General features: G+C 45.5%; 1 protein-coding gene across 5 annotated transcripts in view; it reads right to left on the bottom strand.

Annotated features, from left to right (window-relative positions):
* Positions 1–12,925: 12,925 nt before the first annotated feature.
* RIMS3 (regulating synaptic membrane exocytosis 3) overlaps positions 12,926–19,944 on the bottom strand; it is a 71,477-nt gene continuing 64,458 nt past the window's right edge. For all 5 annotated transcript variants that reach the window (XM_055392664.2, XM_019016408.4, XM_063699900.1 and 2 more), the window contains one exon: positions 12,926–19,047. In XM_055392664.2, coding sequence (XP_055248639.1) covers positions 18,835–19,047 — 213 coding nt within the window. In that variant the 3' untranslated portion in view covers positions 12,926–18,834. The remainder of the gene's footprint in view (positions 19,048–19,944) is intronic.

Raw genomic sequence — 19,944 nt, 5'->3', positions numbered from 1 at the left:
TGGAAGACACTGGATGATGACCAGCAGACATACAGCATGGAGGGGCACCTTCCTCAGATAAAGGCCTCTTTTCCAAGACTGGGTTCTCAGCCACCACCATGTCTTGGTTATCTTGCTGCCTGAGGTTAGCGTGTGCCTCCATTCCCATTCCTTACATCAAATTTAAGTGGAGATCTTATTATTTGTACGTGACAGATTCTATAGGGATTAAAGTGCAGGAAAAATTGCAAGTAGACTCTGAATTCTGATTATTCCTATTAGTTTCAACAGTTAGGTCATGGGCACTCTGATAACACACACAGACACAGACCATCTTGCACAAATGGTTCACTGTTGCTGTCAGTGAAACAACCAGGTTTCCATCCAAGTCCTGGGGCTTGCTTCACAGAAAGCCAATGACTAAGACAACAAGTACTGACAGGGAAGAAGGCTTTTAGGCTTTAACTGGGTGCTGCAGCCAAGAAGATGGGAGCTCAATCTCCAATCTATCTCCTTAACTGGTTAAAATTAGGGGTTTATATAGCAGGGAAGAAATACAACAATTTGTTGGAAAACAGGAACTACGGAGGGGTAAGGAAACAAAACCAGGGGTCTGGCATCTCATTATTTGGATGAGGCAATCTGGTGAGTTTCAGTTCTTTGATGCTTTCCAAGAGGCCTCAGGGTCCTTTCTGGAGGAAGGAACTCAGATAAAAGGAATGTAAGTTTCAAGCTTTCAGACCAGAAGCGTCAATTTCTATGTTTATCCAAGGTCGATTTCAATTTTTTTTTTTTTTTTTTTGAGGCAGAGTCTTGCTGTGTTGCCCAGGCTGGAGTGCAGTGGCATGATCTTGGCTCACTGCAACCTCCGCCTCCTGGGTTCAAGCGATTCTCCTGCCTTGGCCTCCCAAGTAGCTGGGACTACAAGTGCACACCACCACGCCCAGCTAATTTTTTGTATTTTTGGTAGAGGTGGGGTTTCACCTTGTTAGCCAGGATGGCCTCGATCTCCTAACCTCGTGATCCGCCCACCTTGGCCTCCCGAAGTGCTGGGATTACAAGCATGAGCCACTGCGCCTGGCCCAATTTCTATGTTTATCTCAAAGAATTGTCTATAGGACTGTGGGATCAGTTTCATTACCATTACCCGATACAGAGGGACCAGCCTGGAAATGTCAGGCAGCTGTAGCCTGATGGTGGTGTGAATGGAATACTCCTAAGAAGTTGTGTTTTCCCTGTCCTTTTATATAATCCAGACAACTCAATTTGGATCGCTTGATTTACTTCTATGTCATATTTATCCGATAAAGTCCATTTGGCCATAGAACACATTTAATCTTGGGATGAGGAAACATTTTTATTTTAACCCCTTAGGAGCAGAGGACTGAGCTTATCATTTCCCCCAGTTCACAACCTACTTTTATCATTGGCCTGGGCAAGGCCTCTGTTTTGTTTTATTTATTTACTCACTTTCATACCCATTTCTCACTTCTACCACCTTCATTTAAAAAAACTCTCAAAATATTTTGATATGAATTTGTATCTATTCTTGTAAAATATGTGGCGTCATTTTGTGGCCATATCTTTAGTTTTTGCACATATTATGCTCTAGATTTCATTTTTTCTATCTTGTCACCCAGCACTCTATTTTTAAGATCTGTCGATGTGTGCATATGTCATCTGTGCTTCTAACTTCTGCACTGCATCCTTAGGGTGTCTCCTCCACATTGTCCTCATTCATTTCCCCAGTGGTGGACACAACCTAGGTTGCCTCCAACTCTGACCATGATGGACAGTTCTGAACTGTATACATGCCCACTTTTGATACATGTGAGAGTTCTCTGGGGTAGGTACCCAGCACTGGGAGCACTGGATTGGAGGGCTGAGTTAGAGAAGAAGGCAGGGGCCTACCCTTAGAAAGACCATCACTTGACTTTCTTGAGTAATATCCAGGTACTGATAGGGACAGGAAGCAGAGAAATTCTAGGCAGAAAAGGGTCCCCAGAGAAATCCTACCCTCAAACTGAAAAGCCTAAACCACAGCCAAAAGTGAGAACTTATATCCCAGTTTTCCCGCTCAAATGTTGCCTTTTCCTAAACCACCATGGCCCTGCCCTGCTCCATCCTGTGCATATAAAAACCCCAGACTCAGCCAGTATATGGGACTATGGCTGGATGTTGGAGAGAAGCAGCTTGACTTCAGAGAGACAGCTTGATGGTATAATTTCAGAGAAGAATCTGGATGGAGACAGCTGGACTCCAGGGGAAGATTACCAATCCTCCATCCCCTTTTCAGCTTCCCTTCCCACTGAGAGCCACTTTCATTGGCAATAAAATCCCCCACATTTACCGTCCTTCAATTCCTTCGTGAGACCTCATTTTTCCTGGACACTGGACAAGAGCTTGGGAGCCACGAATGCAGATACAAAAGGCTGCCACACTGGCCCTTTGCTCTCACTGGTGGAGAGCAGCCGCCCCATGTGACAAGGCAAAGGGCCCACTGAGCTGTTAACACTTAAGCCATTCACGGACAGTAGAGCTAAAAGAGCACTATAACATGCCCCCTGGGGCTTCAGGGGTCACAGGCAACCCCACCTGGATGCTGCCATGGGGCCTGCATGGAATTTGCTCCTGCCAGTGCCACAGTGGCCAGCCAGTTTCAGCCACTCTAGTCCACTCATGCACTCCAGTCCCACCTGGTTCACTTGCACGCTCCCTCCTGTGAGGAGTTGAGAGTGGCAGGCTGAGTAAACAAGGCATCCCTGTCACGAGTCCCATGAAGGGGTCAGGGAAATATCCTGCTTCTGCACCATCTCATTCATATCCCAGGAATAATCCACCAAAATCTATTCTGACCACCAAGGCTTTCCCACTTTGAGAATCCACCTCCCGCAGGAAGAGGGAAGGTTTCCAGTGTTTCCATCCAAGCTGTGATCAAATGACCCCTGCCCTGGAATTTATAAGGTAATGGGGTTTGGGAGGTGATGGTGGTCTAGATCCTACACAACTGTAGACATCTGATTTTCAGATGATATATGTTGTAGGTGATTAGTGACTGGGCTGGTGGCACGGATGGTAAGAAGAATTTACCAAGATAGTTGTAGGTAAAAAAGGCAGATTTATTAGAGAAAGTATGAAAATATGTTGCAAGGGTACAATGGGCAGGCCAGCCAGAAAGGAGCTGACTGCAAAGAGACAAAGGCTTACTGGGGATTTTATAGGATGGTGCTGTGTGTTGAAGAGGGCTTTGTACAGTATTGATAATGCCCTGGTTACAGAGAGCTCACATGCAGGTGTCTGGTGATAAGTTGGGCGCAGGAAGATTGTGAGTTATTTGCGCTGGGCCATGAAGAAAGGCAGATGTATAGCTTATCTGCTTTTTCTTTTAACCTTCCTCTGTCCTGCCAGCCTGATTCATTTTCCCTAATTAGGAATCCACAATATATTTTTAAATTTTTTTGTAGAGAGAGGATCTCACTGTGTCACCCAGGTTCATCTTGAACTCCTATCCTCAAGCAATCCTCCTGACTCAGCCTCCCAAATTGCTGGGATTACAGATGTGAGCCACCATGCCCAGCCTCAGATGATATTTTAAAAACAGACATAACTGAGGTATAATTTACATGAAATAGAATGCACCCATTTAAAGGGTACAGTTTGATGTATTCTGATAAATGTATACACCTATGGAGCCACCATTCAGATACAGAACATTTTCATCATCCCCCCAAACTCCTTTGTGATCCTTTGTGGTCAATATCTCCACCCACCCCAAATCCTCAGGCAACACTGACTGACATTTTGTCCCTATAGGTTAGTCTTGTGTGTTCTAGAATGTCATTTAACAGTATTTACCTTTTGTGCTTGATATCTTTCATTCAGTATTGTTTTTGCAATACATTTATTTTGTTGCCTGCAGTGCAGAGGATTGGTTCTCGGACAGCCACAGATAACAAAATGCTTGGATGCTCAAGTCCTTTAAGTAAAATGTCATAGTATTACATGTAACCTACACACATCCTCCTGTATACTTTAAATCATCACTTGATTATTTATAATACCTAATATAATGCAAATTCTATGTAAATAGTTGTTATACTGTATTGTTTTTATTTGTATTATTTTTGTCTTGTTTTGTTTTGTTTTGTTTTTGAGACTGAGTCTCCTCTGTCACCCAGGCTGGAGTGCAGTGGTGCAATCTCGGCTCACTGCAACCTTTGCCTCCCAGGTTCAAGAGATTCTCCTGCCTCAGTCTCCTGATTCCAGAGTGGACCACCATGCCCAGCTAATTTTTGTATTTTTAGTAGAGACAGGGTTTTGCCATATTGGCCAGGCTGGTCTCGAACTCCTGACTTCAAGTGATCTGCCCATCTCGGCCTCCCAAAGTGCTGGGATTACAGGCATGAGCCAACCCACCTAGACTTATTTGTATTATATTTATTGTATGTTTATTTTTTAAAACTTTTTTATCTGTGGTTGATTGAATCTGCGGATGCAGAACCTGTGGGTATGGAGGACTGACTGTATTATCAGAATTCATTCCTCTTAGTGCTGAGTATTATCGCATTATTGTAATACACCACAGATTGTTTTTTCACTGCACCTGTTGCTAGATGTGACAGTTTCAATGTGTGGCCTTTCAACTCCAAATCTACCCTTCATTGCCTGTTCTGCATAGTGGCATAGCCCCATTAACCATGTCTCCTTTGCAGTGAGAACAGTGTTGGGTTTTGTCAGTAGATGGCGCTGGTAGGACACTGCTGGAGGGAGAAACTTCTGGAGCCAGTGTGCTTCACTGAGAAAGAGAAATTTTGCTTCTCTTTCTCCACTAGTGCGCTGCTGCGAGGGGCAAATGCATGGGGACATCCATTAGGGTTCTGCCCTGGCTGTGCGTCCCCAGCACGTTCATGCCTCTGAGCTCACAGCCCCAGCCGTAGCCCCGTGCCCACCTCCCACAGCCCTCCCCACGTGGACTCTACCCATCTCAGGCTTTGACGGAGGTGAGCGGCCCTGGCCCTCTGACTCCCTGTGTGCCAGCTGCCAGCATGGCCCGCCAGCTCCCTGCAGGGTTTCCATGCCTCCCAGGCCTTCGATGACTCTGCCTGCGAGTAGATTCCTGATTCTGACTCTCCCTGTGCATACGCCTACCAGCCTTGCCTGCCTGTACCTGGGGGTGTTGCCTTGCTTACCTGAAACTCTAGACCAGGTTTGGGCTGGGAAACCCAGCACACTGCTTCACATCACATTCATTACACGTTTTCCAACAAGGTTCGAATCCCAGCTTTAAGGAGAGGGCCTTCTTCCAATGTGTTCCTTTCTTGGGCACTCTCCTTCAGCCTTAGGATAGTCTTTAGAGTTCCGTTTACACCTTCAGAATTACTCCTCTGCTAGAATTAATCTTTTTTAAAAAAAATAAATTTTAATATATATGTAAGGTACACAACATGATGTTATATAAGATGCATATATATAGTAACATGGTTACTATAGTGGAACAAATTAACATATCCATCATCTCACATAGTTACTCATTTTCTCCCCTGTGGCAAGAACAGCTATAATCTACTCATTTAGCAAAAATCCTGAATAAAATACACTATTATTAACTAGAGTCCTTATGTTGTACCTTAGGTCTTTCCATTTGTTCATCCTACATATCTGCTGCTTTGTATCCTTCGACCTACATTCCCCATTTCCTTCCCCACCACACCGACCCTGGTAACCACCGTTTTATTCTCTATCTCTGTATATTTGACTTTTTTTTTAGATCCCACATATAAGTAAGATCATATATGTTTCTTTCCGTGTCTGGCTTATTTAGCATGATGTCCTTCAACTTCTTTCACGTCGTGGCAAATAGCAGGATCTCCTCCTTTTTAAAGGCTGAATAATATTCCATTATACATATATATAACATATATATAACTGTTATATATATATAACTCTTTTATATATATCAGTTATATATATATGTTTATCCATTCATCATTGTTTCTATATCTTACCTGTAAGATATAGAACATTATCTTATAGGTAAAATAATGTGAATAATGCTGAAATAAACATGGGAGTTCAGATACCTTTATGAGGTGGTGATTTTATTTCCTTTGGGTTTATATGCAGAAGAGGGATTGCTGGGTCATATGGTTTTTTTGTTTGTTTGTTTTGTTTTGTTTTGTTTTTGAGATGGAGTCTCACTCTGTCGCCCAGGCTGGAGTGCAGTGGCGCAATCTCAGCTCACTGCAAGCTCTACCTCCTGGGTTCACGCCATTCTCCTGCCTCAGCCTCCCGAGTAGCTGGGACTCGTGGGTGGCGCCCGCCACCACGCCCAGCTAATTTTTTGTGTTTTTAATAGAGACGGGGTTTCACCGTGTTAGCCAGGATGGTCTTGATCTCCTGACCTCGTGATCCGCCTGCCTTGGCCTCCCAAAGTGCTGGGATTACAGGCGTGAGCCACCGCACCCGGCCCATATGGTATATTTTAATTGGGATCATATGGTTATATTTTAACTTCTTTAGGAACTTCCTTACTGTTTTCCATAATGGCTGTACCAATTTACATTCAACCATGTATAACGGTTCCCTTTTCTCCACACCCTTGCCAACGCTTGTTATCTCTTATCTTTCTGATAATAGCTATCCTAACACATGTGAGGTGCTATCTCATAATGTTTCTGATTTGTATTTCCTTGATGATTAGTGATGTTGAGCACCTATTCATGCACTTGGTAGCCATTATTATGTCATCTTTGGAGAAATGGCTATTCAGATTTTTTGCGCCCCCCTCCCCTGCCTTTTTTTTTTTTTGAGATGGAGTCTTGCTGTCACCCAGGCTGGAGTGCAGTGGCGCAATCTTGGCTCATTGCAGCCTCCGCCTCCCAGGTTCAAGTGATCCTTCTGCCTCAGCCTCCCAAGTAGCTGGGATTACAGGAACGCATCACCATGCCTGGCTAATTTTTGTATTTTTAGTAGAGACGGGGTTTCACCATGTTGGCCAGGCTGGTATTGAACTCCTGACCTCAGGTGATCCACCCGTCTTGGCCTCCCAAAATGCTGAGATTACAGGTGTGAGCCACCTCGCCCGGCCTGGTTGTATGAGTTCTTTATAAATCTTGGATATTAACCCTTTATATGATATGTAGTTTCCAAATATTTTTCTCAATTTGTAGGTTGTCATTTCCTTTTGTTGATTGTTTACTTTGCTGTGCAGAAGGCTTTCAGTTTTAAATAGTCCCATTTATTTGTTTTTGCTTTTGTAGCCTGAGCTTTTGGTGTGACATCCAAGAAATCACTGCCAAGACTAATGTCAAGGAGACTTTCTCTTATGTTTTCTTCTAGGAGTTTTATGGTTTCAGATCTTACATTTAGGGCTTTTACTCATTTTGAGTTGAATTTTGTGCCTGGTGTAAGATAAAGGTCCAGTTTCATTCTATTGCTTGTGAAAATCCTGTTAATAATTTTTATATTAAAATTTTCTTCAAATTACTGTGTGGTTTCTATATTCTGATTGAACCCTAACAGATGTATTAGACATTAGTATTGTTTCCAATTTGGGGCTATTGTGAATGAAGGATTATATGTTTTCTTGCTATTGAGTTGTATGAGTTCTTTATAAATCTTGACTATATGATTTATAAAGAAGCTGCCATAGACATTCTTGTCTTTGTGCAGAAATATGTTTTCATTTTTCTAATAAACACCGAGGAGTGGAACTTCTGGGTCACGTGATAAGTACATGTTTACCATTATAAGAAATTGCCAATCCTTTTCCAGAATTGTTGCACAATTTTATATTTCCATCAAAAATGCTGCTCCATATACTTGTCAACACTTGATATTGCCAGTCATTAATTTTAGGCATTCTGTGGATATGCAGTTTCCTGATGGCTAATGATGATGAGTATCCTTTCATGTGCTTATGTATATCTCCTCTTGTGATTGTCTGTTCAAATCTTTTTACTTGAGTTGTCTTGTTATTGTCATCTTGTTATGAGTCTTAAATGGTATATTTCAAAAAGGGAATAAAATTAATATTTATGATATTCAATATATCTTTTTAATTTTTAGGGTCAGTGCTTTTTATATTCTCAGAAATTATTGTCTGTCATAAAGTTGTGAAAATGTTTTCCTATATTCTATTCTAGGAGTTTTCTAATTTTAGCTTTTATGTTTAGGTCTATGGGGTTCGTTTTTGTACATAGTGTAAAGTAGGATCAAGGTCTGTATTTTTCCATCTAAATATCCTGTTGCTGCACCATCTGATGAAGAGATTATTGGGCCGAGTGCAGTGGCTCACACGTGTAATCCCAGCACATTGGGAGGTGGAGGCGGGTGGATCACCTGAGGTCAGGAGTTCGAGACCAGCCTGGCCAACATGGTGAAACCCCGTCTCTACTAAAAATACAAAAATTAGCCGGGCGTGGTGGCACATGTCTGTAATCCCAGCTACTCAGGAGGCTGAGGCAGGAGAATCGCTTGAACCTGAGAGGCGGAGGTTGCAGTGAGCTGAGATCATGCCACTGCACTCAAGCCTGGGTGACAGAGCAAGGCTCTGTCTCAAAAAAGAAAAAAGAAAAAAAAAACAATTACTTTGGCATCTTTGTTGAAAATCAATTGATCTATTAATCGATTTCAGCAATCTCTGTTCTGTTCTATTGATATAATGTTTATTCTTAGGCCAATACCATTGTTACTTTATAATAAGTCTTGCCATCAGGTAGCATAAGTCTTTCAACTTGGTTCTTCTTTTTCAAAATTGTTTTTACTATTGAAGGTCTTTTGTATTCCAAATATATTTTAGTATCAGCATGTCAATTTCTACAAAAAGCCTGCTGAGATTTTTATGGAAAGTGCATTGTATCTAGGGATCAATTTGGGTAGAACTGACAGCTTAACAATATTGTTTTTTTAAGTCCATGAACATGGTATAACTCTCCATAAAGTTAACTCTTTAGATCTTTAATTTCTCTCAGCAGTGCTTACTATTTTCCAGTGTATAGGTCTTAGATTTTGTTAAATTTACCCCTAAGTTATTCATGTTTTTACATGCTAGTGTAAAAATTATTGCTTTTAAATGTTATTTCCTAAAGTTATTTTTAATAGTATATAGAAATAACATTGATATTTGCTTATTGGCTTCATTTCCTGAGTCTTTGACAAATTTATTTTAGTTTCTTTCCCTTAGACGTTTCTGTGTACACTATCAAGCCATCTGTTAATAAAGGCAACTTTACTTGTTCTGTGTGAATCTATATACCTTTTATTTATCTCTTATACCCCATTACCATATTGACTAAGACTGCCAGTACAATATTGAATAGAAATAGTAAAAGCAGACATTCTTTTCTTATTCCTGATCTTAGGGGGAAAGTGTCCAGTTTTCATCATTATGTATCACGTTAGCTCTAAGTTTTTCATAAATGCCCTTTTGGGGGTTAAGGAAGTTTTTTCTATTTCTATTTGTCAAGAGTTGTTTTTTTTTTTTTTTTCATTATAAATGAGTATTGAATTTGGTCAAATTCTTTTTTTTTTTTTTTTTTTGAGATGGAGTTTCGCCCAGGCTGGAGTGCAGTGGCCAGCTTACTGCAACCTCCACCTCCCAGGTTCAAGCAATTCTCCTGTCTCAGCCTCCCGAGTAGCTGGGACTACAGGCTCCTGCCACCACGCCTGGCTAATTTTTTGTATTTTTAGTAGAGACAGGGTTTCACTGTGTTAGCCAGGATGGTCTCGATCTCCTGACCTCGTGATCCGCCCACCTCAGCCTCCCAAAGTGCTGGGAGGCCCGCACCTGGCCTGGTCAAATTCTTTTTATGCATCTATTGAGATGATCACATGCTTTTCTCCTTGTTTTCTATTTGTGTTATCATTCTTTGTTCCTTTTTTCTGCTTTTCCTACCTACTTTTAGATTGTATATTTTTAGTATTGCAACTTATCTCCATTGTTTATTGACTAATTGTTTATTTTTTCTTTTTATTTCTAGTGTTTATGCATTTTAACCACAGTCTACCTTTCAATATTATACGTAACTTCAAATACAATGTAAAAACATAGTATACTTCTGTTTTTCCTGTCCCATTCCTTATGTTATTGTTACCATACAGTTTTCTTCTACATAAGTTATTCACCCCAAAATAAATGGTTGTTGTTTTTTATTTGTTTTTGCTCAAAGCAATTATCTTCTAAGAAAATAAACAAAAAGTATTATTTTATATTTACACATGTATTTCTGGTGCTCTTCATTCTTTTGTATAGGTCTGAATTCCATTTGGTATCATTTTCCTTCAGCCTGAATAATTTGCTTTAATATGTTTTAAAGTGAAAAATTATGGCAACAAATTCTCTCAACTCATCCCCAGCCCCAAGCAATCACTAATCTACTTTTTGTCTCTATAGATTTGCCTTTTATGGACATTTCCTATAAATGGAATCATACAATATATGATTTTTTTGTGACTGGCTTTTTTTGCTTAGCAAAATGTTTTCAAGGCCATCCATGTTGTAGCATGTATCAGTACTTCTTTCCTTTTTATTGCTAAATAATATTACGTTGTATGGACATACCATGTGTTTAGCCATTCAACAGGTGATACACATTTGGGATATTTCCACTTTTTGGCTATAATGAATAATACTGCTAGGAACATTCATGTACAAGCTTTTGTGTGGACATATGTTTTCAATTATCTTCTGTATATACTTAGGAGAAGAATTGCGAGGTCTTATGGCAACTGTACGTTTAACCTTTTGAGGACTGTCAAACTGGTTTCCATAGTGGCTACATCATTCTACGTTTCCAAAAGTTTCCAATTTCTCCATATTCTCACCACCACCTGTTATTGTCTTTTTATTTTTATTTTTTTAGACGGAGTCTCACACTGTCACCCAGGATGGAGTGCAGTGGCATGATCTCAGCTCACTGCAAACTCTGCCTCCTGGTTTTATGCCATTCTCCTGCCTCAGCCTCCCGAGTAGCTGGGGCTACAGGCGCCCGCTACCACACCCGGCTAATTTTTTGGTTTTTTTAGTAGAGACGGGGTTTCACCATGTTAGCCAGGATGGTCTTGATCTCTTGACCTCGTGATCCGCCCACCTCAGCCTCCCAAAGTGCTGGGATTACAGGCGTGAGCCACCACGCCTGGCCGAGATTATCTAACTCTTTTATTAGAATTTGAAAGTTATCTCCATAGAGGCATCACATATTCTTAAATAGTCCCTAGATGTTTAATGACTTTTACTGTTATTGTGGATAATAACTCATACTTACTTTTCATTGGTTTTGGCTGTTATAGAAAAATGCAATTGATTTTTGTAGGGTTATCTCATAGCCAGCAACCTTGCTGAATGTTCTTATTAGTCCTAATAATTGATACTGGGGTTTTTTGATAGCTTAACAATCAGATATTATTGCTTTATTCATGTGTTTTTGCAAGGCACCGTGGTATGGACTAGAAAAGTTGGAATGACACATGAAAGACAATAGGAAAGTCATTGTGAGGCAGGATGCTTTACTAAATTTTTTAAAGAGACAATAAATGACTTGCTCTGTCACTCAGGATGGAGTGCAGTGGCACAATCATAGCTCACTGAACCCTTGAACTCCTGGGCTCAAGCAATCCTCCTGCCTCAGCCTCCCAAGTAGCTAAGACTACTGGCATGTGCCACCATGTCTGGCCAATTTTTAAAATTTTGGTAGAGATGAGTTCTCACTATGTTGCCCTTGCCAGTTTTGAACTACTGGCCTCAAGTGATCCTCTTGCCTCAGCCTCCCAAAGTGCTGGGATTACATACGTAAGCCACAGTACCTGGCCTATATTTTACTAATATTTTAAAACCTATTACTTTGCTCAGTTTTCCTTCTTGCATTTCGGCCTTTCCATCTAGGATCATTTCCCTTAATAACAAACATGTAGGATTGATTGTGTTCCAGGCATTGTTCTTAGATATGTTTGTTCTATCTTAAGAACATCCTTTAGAATTTCTTTGGATCTCAGTTTTTGTTGTCTGCTTTTTGTTTTTTAGGGGGTGGGTGGGGGAGGGTGCAGTTGTTATTGGAAGGAATTGCTGGATAGAAGCATAGAAGTTCTTAAACTCATGAGAGTATAAGCCATGTCTCAGGGAGAGAGCAGCAGTGGGAAAGAGGGAAAAGACAGAATCCTGGGGGGCCCCAGAGCTCACTTATTGATCTTATGATCCTTCCTTCAAGAGATGGTGCTCACGGGAACCGCAAGGCCAAGGGCCAGAGCCAATGCAGTGGAGGTAACCTGGGGGGCTCTTGGGAGGAGGGTGCCAGCCTTGTGCCAGCAAGCACATGCCATGATGATGCTACACTTCTTTTATCCATCTTCTGTACCCCCCAAACCCAACCCTAGGAGGACAATGGATCTGCCCAGAAATGACTAAATATTAACAAACTGTTCTGCTCCACCAGGAGACAGGGAAAGGAATGGGTGCTCCAGGCATCAGTGACTGATGGAGGGTGCAGCACATAGAAGTCAACCGCTATGTTTACTGCTGGTATCAGGTGTGGCTGCAATAAGCAAAGCCAAATGCCTGAGCAGAGCTGCTGGACCCAAAAGCTCAGAAAGAAAGGAACAGTGGGTCGACAGCTGCGGCCTTAGCTCCATCTTACCTTCCTCTGTCGTTGGATATCCCTTGTGGAGTCTATGGAAGTAGAAGGCTTTGAGGGCCTGGAAGCAGAGGACCGGGGAGACAGAGCCAGGAAGCTGCCTGGACCCGTCAGATTTCATGGCTCAAGAACATTGCTGTGACCATAGAGTTCTCAAACAGGAGTCAGAGGCCCAGGCCATATCTTTCATGCTTTTTTCTGAAATGTACTGCTCTCCCCTGCCTCTCAACCAAGGCATCCTCCTCCTCTTTGTAGCCACCTGGAACCCTGTTTTCTTCCTCCTAGAATGAAGAACCATCTATAGAAAGCAACACATGAAACCATTTTCAAACTGACTTTAATCATGTTTTGCTGCCCAAATACTGTACATGCAGAAGCCATGTGAAGAATTTTCTCCTCAAGGGAATTGGCAAGAATGTTGTACGAAACAGCCGGCAGTCCCTCCCAGCTGTGCACCTGCCACCCGGGAACCACAACAAGTTAGGAAAGATGCTGCACATAGAAAATGTATAGAGCACAGATATAAAAGGCTAATTGCTTCTTATCTAAACAGTGTGCTTGTCAGTCCCTATCAGCTATCTCTCTCTTTGCAGGATGCATTTGGAAAGTCTAAAAAAAGGGGTTCTTGCCTTCTGTGAGTTTACATGCTAAAGGAGTTGGTTGAGCTATCAGGCCCACTCTTCCTAAGGAAGCAGCTGCCCCACCTTCTGAGATGATGTCTGGTTAAAGACATTCTGGAGGGAGGAGTGGTCTTAAGAAGCAAACTACTTTGAAGGGAAATAAGTTCCCTCTCTCCTCCCATCAGAGAACATTTCCTTTAGAATTCTCAGATCTTCAACTCTCCCACTGATGTCATCCCAGAAGCAGAAATGAGGAAAGACCCAGCCTCATCTGCTGTTGGGGACACTGACCTACTCAGGATGTAGCTGAGGTTGTGACATCACATCAGCACCTTGAAAATTGTCCATTGTAGATGACCCTTAATTATGTCTCATCATTACACAAGAATAAAAGAGGGAGGACAAACCACGAAGAGAGGAAAGCAGAGTCTGTTAGGATTCCCAGAGTTCTTGTCTGAGGCAGCATCTGGGCATGGACCAGATGAGGGCCTGCACCCAGCCTGGGCATCAGGGGCTGGAGGAAACCAGCCCACGGAGACAGGAACCAGGTGCACCAGGCTCGGAACCCTCATGTGCTCCGGATCAGAGACTTTTAATTAAAACTGGGAGGGAATCATGGGGAGAGCAGCTAATGCTCCGATTTTGCAGATGAGGAAGTTGAGGCCCAGAAAAGTGAGGAGCCTTGCCCAAGGTCACAGTTTCTGGTAAAACTGTACAGAACAGCCTTTGATTCCCTGTAGCCAGCTGTCCCTGTCCAGATCACTGGCTAATGGGGTGGATGCTCAGTTGCCCCTGGAATTCCCAAGCCCCATTCTGTTAGCCAAGCTGACTGGAACCCAGGCTCAGGAACCCTTCCTGGCATCATTGTGAACTCCTTGGGAGGCCCATGGCCCTGTCCTTCCTGGCCAAGTTTCCAGCCAGAGCCCTGGAAGGGTTTCCCAAAGTAGAAACACTCATGCTTTTCAACAAGCACCTGCCCCAAGCCAATCTAGGCCCCTGAGAGAATGCAACTTTCTCTCTCTGATGTGGCTTCCCTCACAGGCACAGCCATGCTGGGCCCACACAAGCCCAAGCTCAGGGTTCGGGGGGAGGGGAGGGAGGGAAAGTTGCTTTGCTACATGGAAAGATTAAGCCCTTTATCAGAGAACAAGGTCCCACCATCGGGCATGCCAACATCTGAGCCACGTTTGTGCAACTCAGCCATCAGAGTTGGTGCCCAAGGAGGCCAAGTTGCTCTCTTTGGCATCACTGACATTGCTCTGAGATGCTCAGGCACGCTTTTAAAAGAATCCTTTCCCAGCCAGACCAGGCCAGTCCAGCCCCCATCAGGCCTCACCTGATTGTGTGGGCTTCCCCTGCTCTTCAGTCATGCTTGTTTTGTTTTGCCCCAACCTCTTCTGACGTGAGTGAAAAGGTTGAGGGAGAAGGCGGGGGGATGTGTCCACATTTTCATCTCCTCCCTGACTACTCAGTGAAAGACAGTCCAGTAGAAGAAGCAGCATTTTAAAGAATCTCTTTACGTGTCAGGATACTGGAGAAGAAAACTCTGAGGAGTGGAAGAGAAAGGTAGGAGGAGGCAGGGAAGCAGGGCTCTTCTTTTCCATCTCCCTGCAGCCACTGCAGAAACACTGCTGGACAACCTTCTGGCCCTGAATGATGTGCCATCTCTCCAGCCAGGTGGAGGGCAACTCATCTACAACATCAAGCAAAGGCAGCAATTTCTTGCAGAGTTTGCACAGTGCTAGAGGCAACCAGAGAGACACAAAAGAGGAGCATCACTAAAGCCCCATTGCTTTCTGGGCTGAGGAAGATGGGGAATATGAGGTATTAGGAGGGCTGGAACTCCAGGGGAAGAGGAGCTCAGCATCTCCTGGGCAGCAGGGCATGGAAGAGGGACCCTGGTTGCATGTCAGGGCTCCTGGTAACGTAGGCTAAGATTGTGCTACATTTCATTTCCAAAGAAGTACCCTTGGAGGTCTTTATTGTCTTTAAAAATGGAGGCTTCTGCTCTCCTCAAGGCTGGCAGTAAAGAAGAGATCAGGCATGCTTCCCTGGTGGGTGGCATGACCATGGGAGGACTGGCTTGACCTCAGTGTTCTAACCGGCAGTGATTCCACAGAGGATGAGCTCTATGGGTGGCCTTTCTTGGAGCTCCTGGGTTCTGCCTCAGCCCCCATGAAATGCTGGCATTGCCTGGGACTTGCTGCATCCCAAGAGCCTCCTAAGTGCTCCTTTCCTAGTAGAATTGGGTGGTAGAAGAAACCAGATGGGGAGTCATTTTGGAGATGATTCTTCCCTGAAGGATCAAGTTCCCCTTGTCAAACCAAGACTTGGCTCCATTTACTGGAGCCTTTTTCATACCAAAAACCCATTGCAGGGAAAAGGAGTCTATGAAGAAAGTGGGACAGAATGAACAGAGCAGAAATACAAAGACAGACGCTCTGAGTCATCCATCACTGTCCCTGCCCACAACCCAACATCACTGCAGGGCCACTCCTGTCTCTGCCATATGCACGGTGAACCTCGCCTGACCAGAGGAGGTGGAATGACAAAGAGCTCCATTCCTATAACCACTGCAGGGTTTCATCTGGGCAAGGGGGCATTTGGAGCCAGGACACTGAACATGGCAGTGAGTTGGCCCCAGGGTGGGAGACTTCTGGAGGGATCATGTTCCTTCCTTCCCCACCCCCCGTCCTCAAACAGCAGATGCTCCCCCACCCCAGCAAACAACCAGGAGTTACACTTGTGCATCCTCCTCTTCTGGGACAGGCTAGGCCCAGAGTGGCTTTTCAGACAAGCCCCTGCATACATGATGCTGAGAAACAGACCCTTAAGTGCAGCCACACTGCATCACACAGACGTGTCAGCCTCACACAACTTTACCCTCATGGGGTAAAATCCAGGTGGGGATGAGTAACTTATTTGGTGCAAAGGGTTAAAAGAATAATTCCCCAACGTCAATTTGGGGAGGAAATTACCTTCTTTTAGAGAGGTGGAATAGTGGAGTGGCCCAACTGCTGAGCAGTTTTGGCAGCCAGGGACTGTAGGTAGGTCAGCCCAAGTTACCAGCACATCAGACCCCTCCTCCAGCTAGAACCTCCCCTGTGCTAACCCTTCCCCAGAGGCAAGGGGCACCACGGCCTGGAACCCCCAGTGGCAGGCCTCTCTGCAGGCAGCTCCCCACCAGAGGAAATGAGGGTATGGGTAGCCCCCATTTCCTGGGGTGACTGCTGGTCCCTGGGGTGACTGCTGGTCTGGGTATCACCACTCAGTGCTACATCCACAAACATCTATACTGTCCTGTGGGTCACTAACAACCCTATCATCCCAAAGGTGTAGAGTATTTTCACAACACCCTGGCAGTGACTGCTCTAGAGGTGAATATATCATAAACAGGAGATTAAAATACCCTTTTGCAAGGGAGTTTCCTTCTTGATCCCCAACTAGGGTCGAGGAGGACAGAGCCCTTTGTCCATTTCTAAGAACTTGACGAACGCAATGGGCCTGGGGAGAGCATTTCTGCCTAAAGAGAAAATTCAGCCCAGTGGCCTCCTCCCCATCTCTATGCACCCAATGGTCCCTTTCTCTGATAATATAAGAATAGAGGCTCAGGCAGAGATAGGGGCCTGGGAGCTAACTCCGTTCATTTCCTTCCTGCCCTTACCCACTTCTTGTCCTGTGGGCAGGCCAGGTGGGGTTCTGGCTTCTTCCCCTATCTTTCTTGAGAGGTGTTATAGGACTCTGGCTTCAACGTAACACAGAACCATGCCAGCCAAGGAGGCCCTTTGGGCTGAGATGACCTATCCATAAGGCGCCACTGCCTCCATGCCCCCTCCGACTTTGGTTATGAATGGAGGCCCCAAGTCATTCAGACCCCAAGACCTTTCTACTGCTACCCCAGGTAGCGTACCCCTGCCTCAGGTGCTGGGGCCACAGCTATTTCAGCACCTGGGGATAATGCCTGGGGAGAGGTGGAAAGAGTGCCTTCCACACACCTCCACTGTCCTGCTGCTTTCTTCCCTACCAGATACAAACCCAAGGGCTGCTCTGTCCACGTCCTGAGCAACCTCTCGCCTTTCACCCTAGAGCTGAGGAGGGACAGGGACAGGTCTGGGCATTCCTGAGTCAGACTTCAGGATTCCCATGGGACAGATTTCACAGGGTCCAGTTCAGGCACTGGTCTCCACCAACAGGGCCCAGTTGTCAAATCAAGTCAGGGTTTGAGTGGCTGTGAGAAGCTCCAACCAGACATGGGTGAGAAAGCAAGCAGAGGCAGGTGGGTGCCTGGAGCAGATGGCTCTGCAGAGGGCAGCAGTGGGGCACAGGAAAGCAGGGAAGCCCGGGGGGGTAAGTATTGCTTAGACAGAGCTGGTGATGGTGGCAGACGAGAGTCCGGAGCCAGGCTGCTGGAGCCCAGCTAAGTCTGAGCTCCCAGACAGGGACCCTGGTCTGGAAATGCACAAAAACTGGAGCCCCAAATGAACAACTTCATGCAGCGAATCCCCAAATGTCAGGTGGGATCCTCAGCAGTGGCAGGGAACAAGTCAGCCTCAGCCCTCCTTATTCCAGCAAACAGCCCTACCCACAGCACCTCCTTACCGAGTCATGCCCACCAGGAATGAGCCCTGAGGGGGTCAGGGCCACCCTCAGGGCCTCAGGAGGACTGTCTGCTTTAGCAGATAACATGCCCTCTGTGGCTGCCTGCCCAGGCCCACTGGCAGAGCTCCTTCGGCATGGTGGAGTGGGGAGGCTTGAAGAGACAGGAGATGAAGAACAAATGCTAAGGGGGCACCTGGCCAGGAACCCTGGAACCAAGACCTCGTGCTTCACTGGAAGAAGGAGGAGGTTCCAGCCTCATAGAGAAAGTCATTTCTAAGCCCTCAGTCCCCTGGGTACCCTCTGCCTCCCCGGGGCCCTGGCCAGGGAGCTAGGTGGGCATGCTACATGCTGCAGAACGCATTCAGTGGCAGGAAGAGCTGCCGGAGCGGCTCCAGTGGGGTGGGGTTCCCAGAGGGCCCTCAGTGTGGCCAGCTGCAGTGGATGCTACATTTCTCAGAAAACAGTGGCAGAGCCGGGAGAGTCAAGAGTGGAACAAAAGACAAGACAGAAAACAAAGCAGAGACCACCAGGAGCAGGCACAGGTGAAGAACACACAGGCTCTGCCCCGGGCCCAGGACCAGGAGCAGGCACAGGTGAAGAACACACAGGCTCTGCCCCAGGCCAGGACCAGGCAGCACCGACCAGTGGCCGCGTGCCCCACCTCCATCCCTGGAGACTCCTCAGGGTGAGTCGTGTCCACACAACACTCCTTTGGGTTTCTTTTCAACAAGACACAAAGAGACGTGGAGACATTTCAGCCCATATCATCACCAGGAATGACTATACCCAGACAAATGAACAGATAGAACGTGGTCACGTACACACACACACACACGCATGCACACACGCACACACTACAGTCTCCACTGCCAGCTGGGATGAGCCCAGTAGCCAACAGGCATGCAGCAGGACAAGGGGTCCAGAAAGACACGAAGACTATGTACAGGGGAGGACATGGGGCCAGCAGGCACCCCTCCCCACACCACCATCCTGGCCTCTTCCTGACATCCTTAAGAGCATGAGGGGCTGGTGGCACTCTCCAGGGAAGACTGGGACAGGCGCCTGGTGAGGGATCCGAGTGTGGAGTCTGCCACTGAGGAGGTGGGGAAGAGTTTGTACCAGCCGGTGACTGCGGCGCTGAGGTCCAGCTCGTCCAGCATGATCTGGGCCATGCCCATGAAGCACTTGTGGTCCATGCGGCCATAGTCTCCCCAGACGATCACCTGCCAGGAGGAAGAGAGGGAGGGAGTGAGCCACCTCCCTGACTCCAGGACTGTGCAGCAGGCCCAGGAACCTACAAGTTTCAGCAGGGCACAGATGGAGCAGAGGGAGCCAGAACTCAAGACTGATTTCACACAATAATTTACTGAGCACTTGAGGTGTGTTAGATACGATCCTATGGATTTTACCTAGATTCTTTCTTTCAATTGTTATAACAAGCCATGTAGGTAGGGGTGCTCTGTATCATTATTTCCATGAAGGAAACTGTAGTTCAGAAAGGTTAATTAGCTAACCTAAAGTTGGACAGTAACTTGTGGCAGAGCTTGGATTAGGACCCGGGTGTGTGACTCCAGAGCCTCCCAGCATTTCAGATAACAGCCTTCCCCAGGAAGGGGCAAACTGAGAGTTCAGGACTTGGCCATAGCTCTAGCTGTGCTGCTGGCTTGCCGTGGGACTTGTGTAAGCTCCATGCCCTCACTGGACCTCAGTGTTTCCAGCCACACCACTGGGAGATTTTTTGAGATGGAGTCTCACTCTGTTGCCCAGGCTGGAGTGCAGTGGCGCAATCTCAGCTCACTGCAAGCTCTACCTCCTGGGTTCACGCCATTCTCCTGCCTCAGCTTCCCGAGTAGCTGGGACTACAGGTGCCCGCCACCACGCCCGGCTAATTTTTTGTATTTTTAGTAGAGACGGGGTTTCACCATGTTAGCCAGGATGGTCTTAATCTCCTGACCTCGTGATCTACCTGCCTCGGCCTCCCAAAGTGCTGGGATTACAGGCGTAAGCCACTGTGCCCGGCCGTTTTTCCTTTTCTAAGCAAACACCAAAGATTATTCTTCCCACTCCCCAAAGCCTAGGGTTCCGCAGTTCTTTTTTTATTTTTAAGAGACAGGATCTTA

This window comes from Gorilla gorilla, chromosome 1 (assembly GCF_029281585.2).
Source record: "Gorilla gorilla gorilla isolate KB3781 chromosome 1, NHGRI_mGorGor1-v2.1_pri, whole genome shotgun sequence".
In the NCBI taxonomy this organism is placed as follows: domain Eukaryota; kingdom Metazoa; phylum Chordata; class Mammalia; order Primates; family Hominidae; genus Gorilla; species Gorilla gorilla.
The sequence above is the reverse complement of the archived record's forward strand: the minus strand, read 5'-3'. Positions and strand labels throughout refer to the sequence as shown.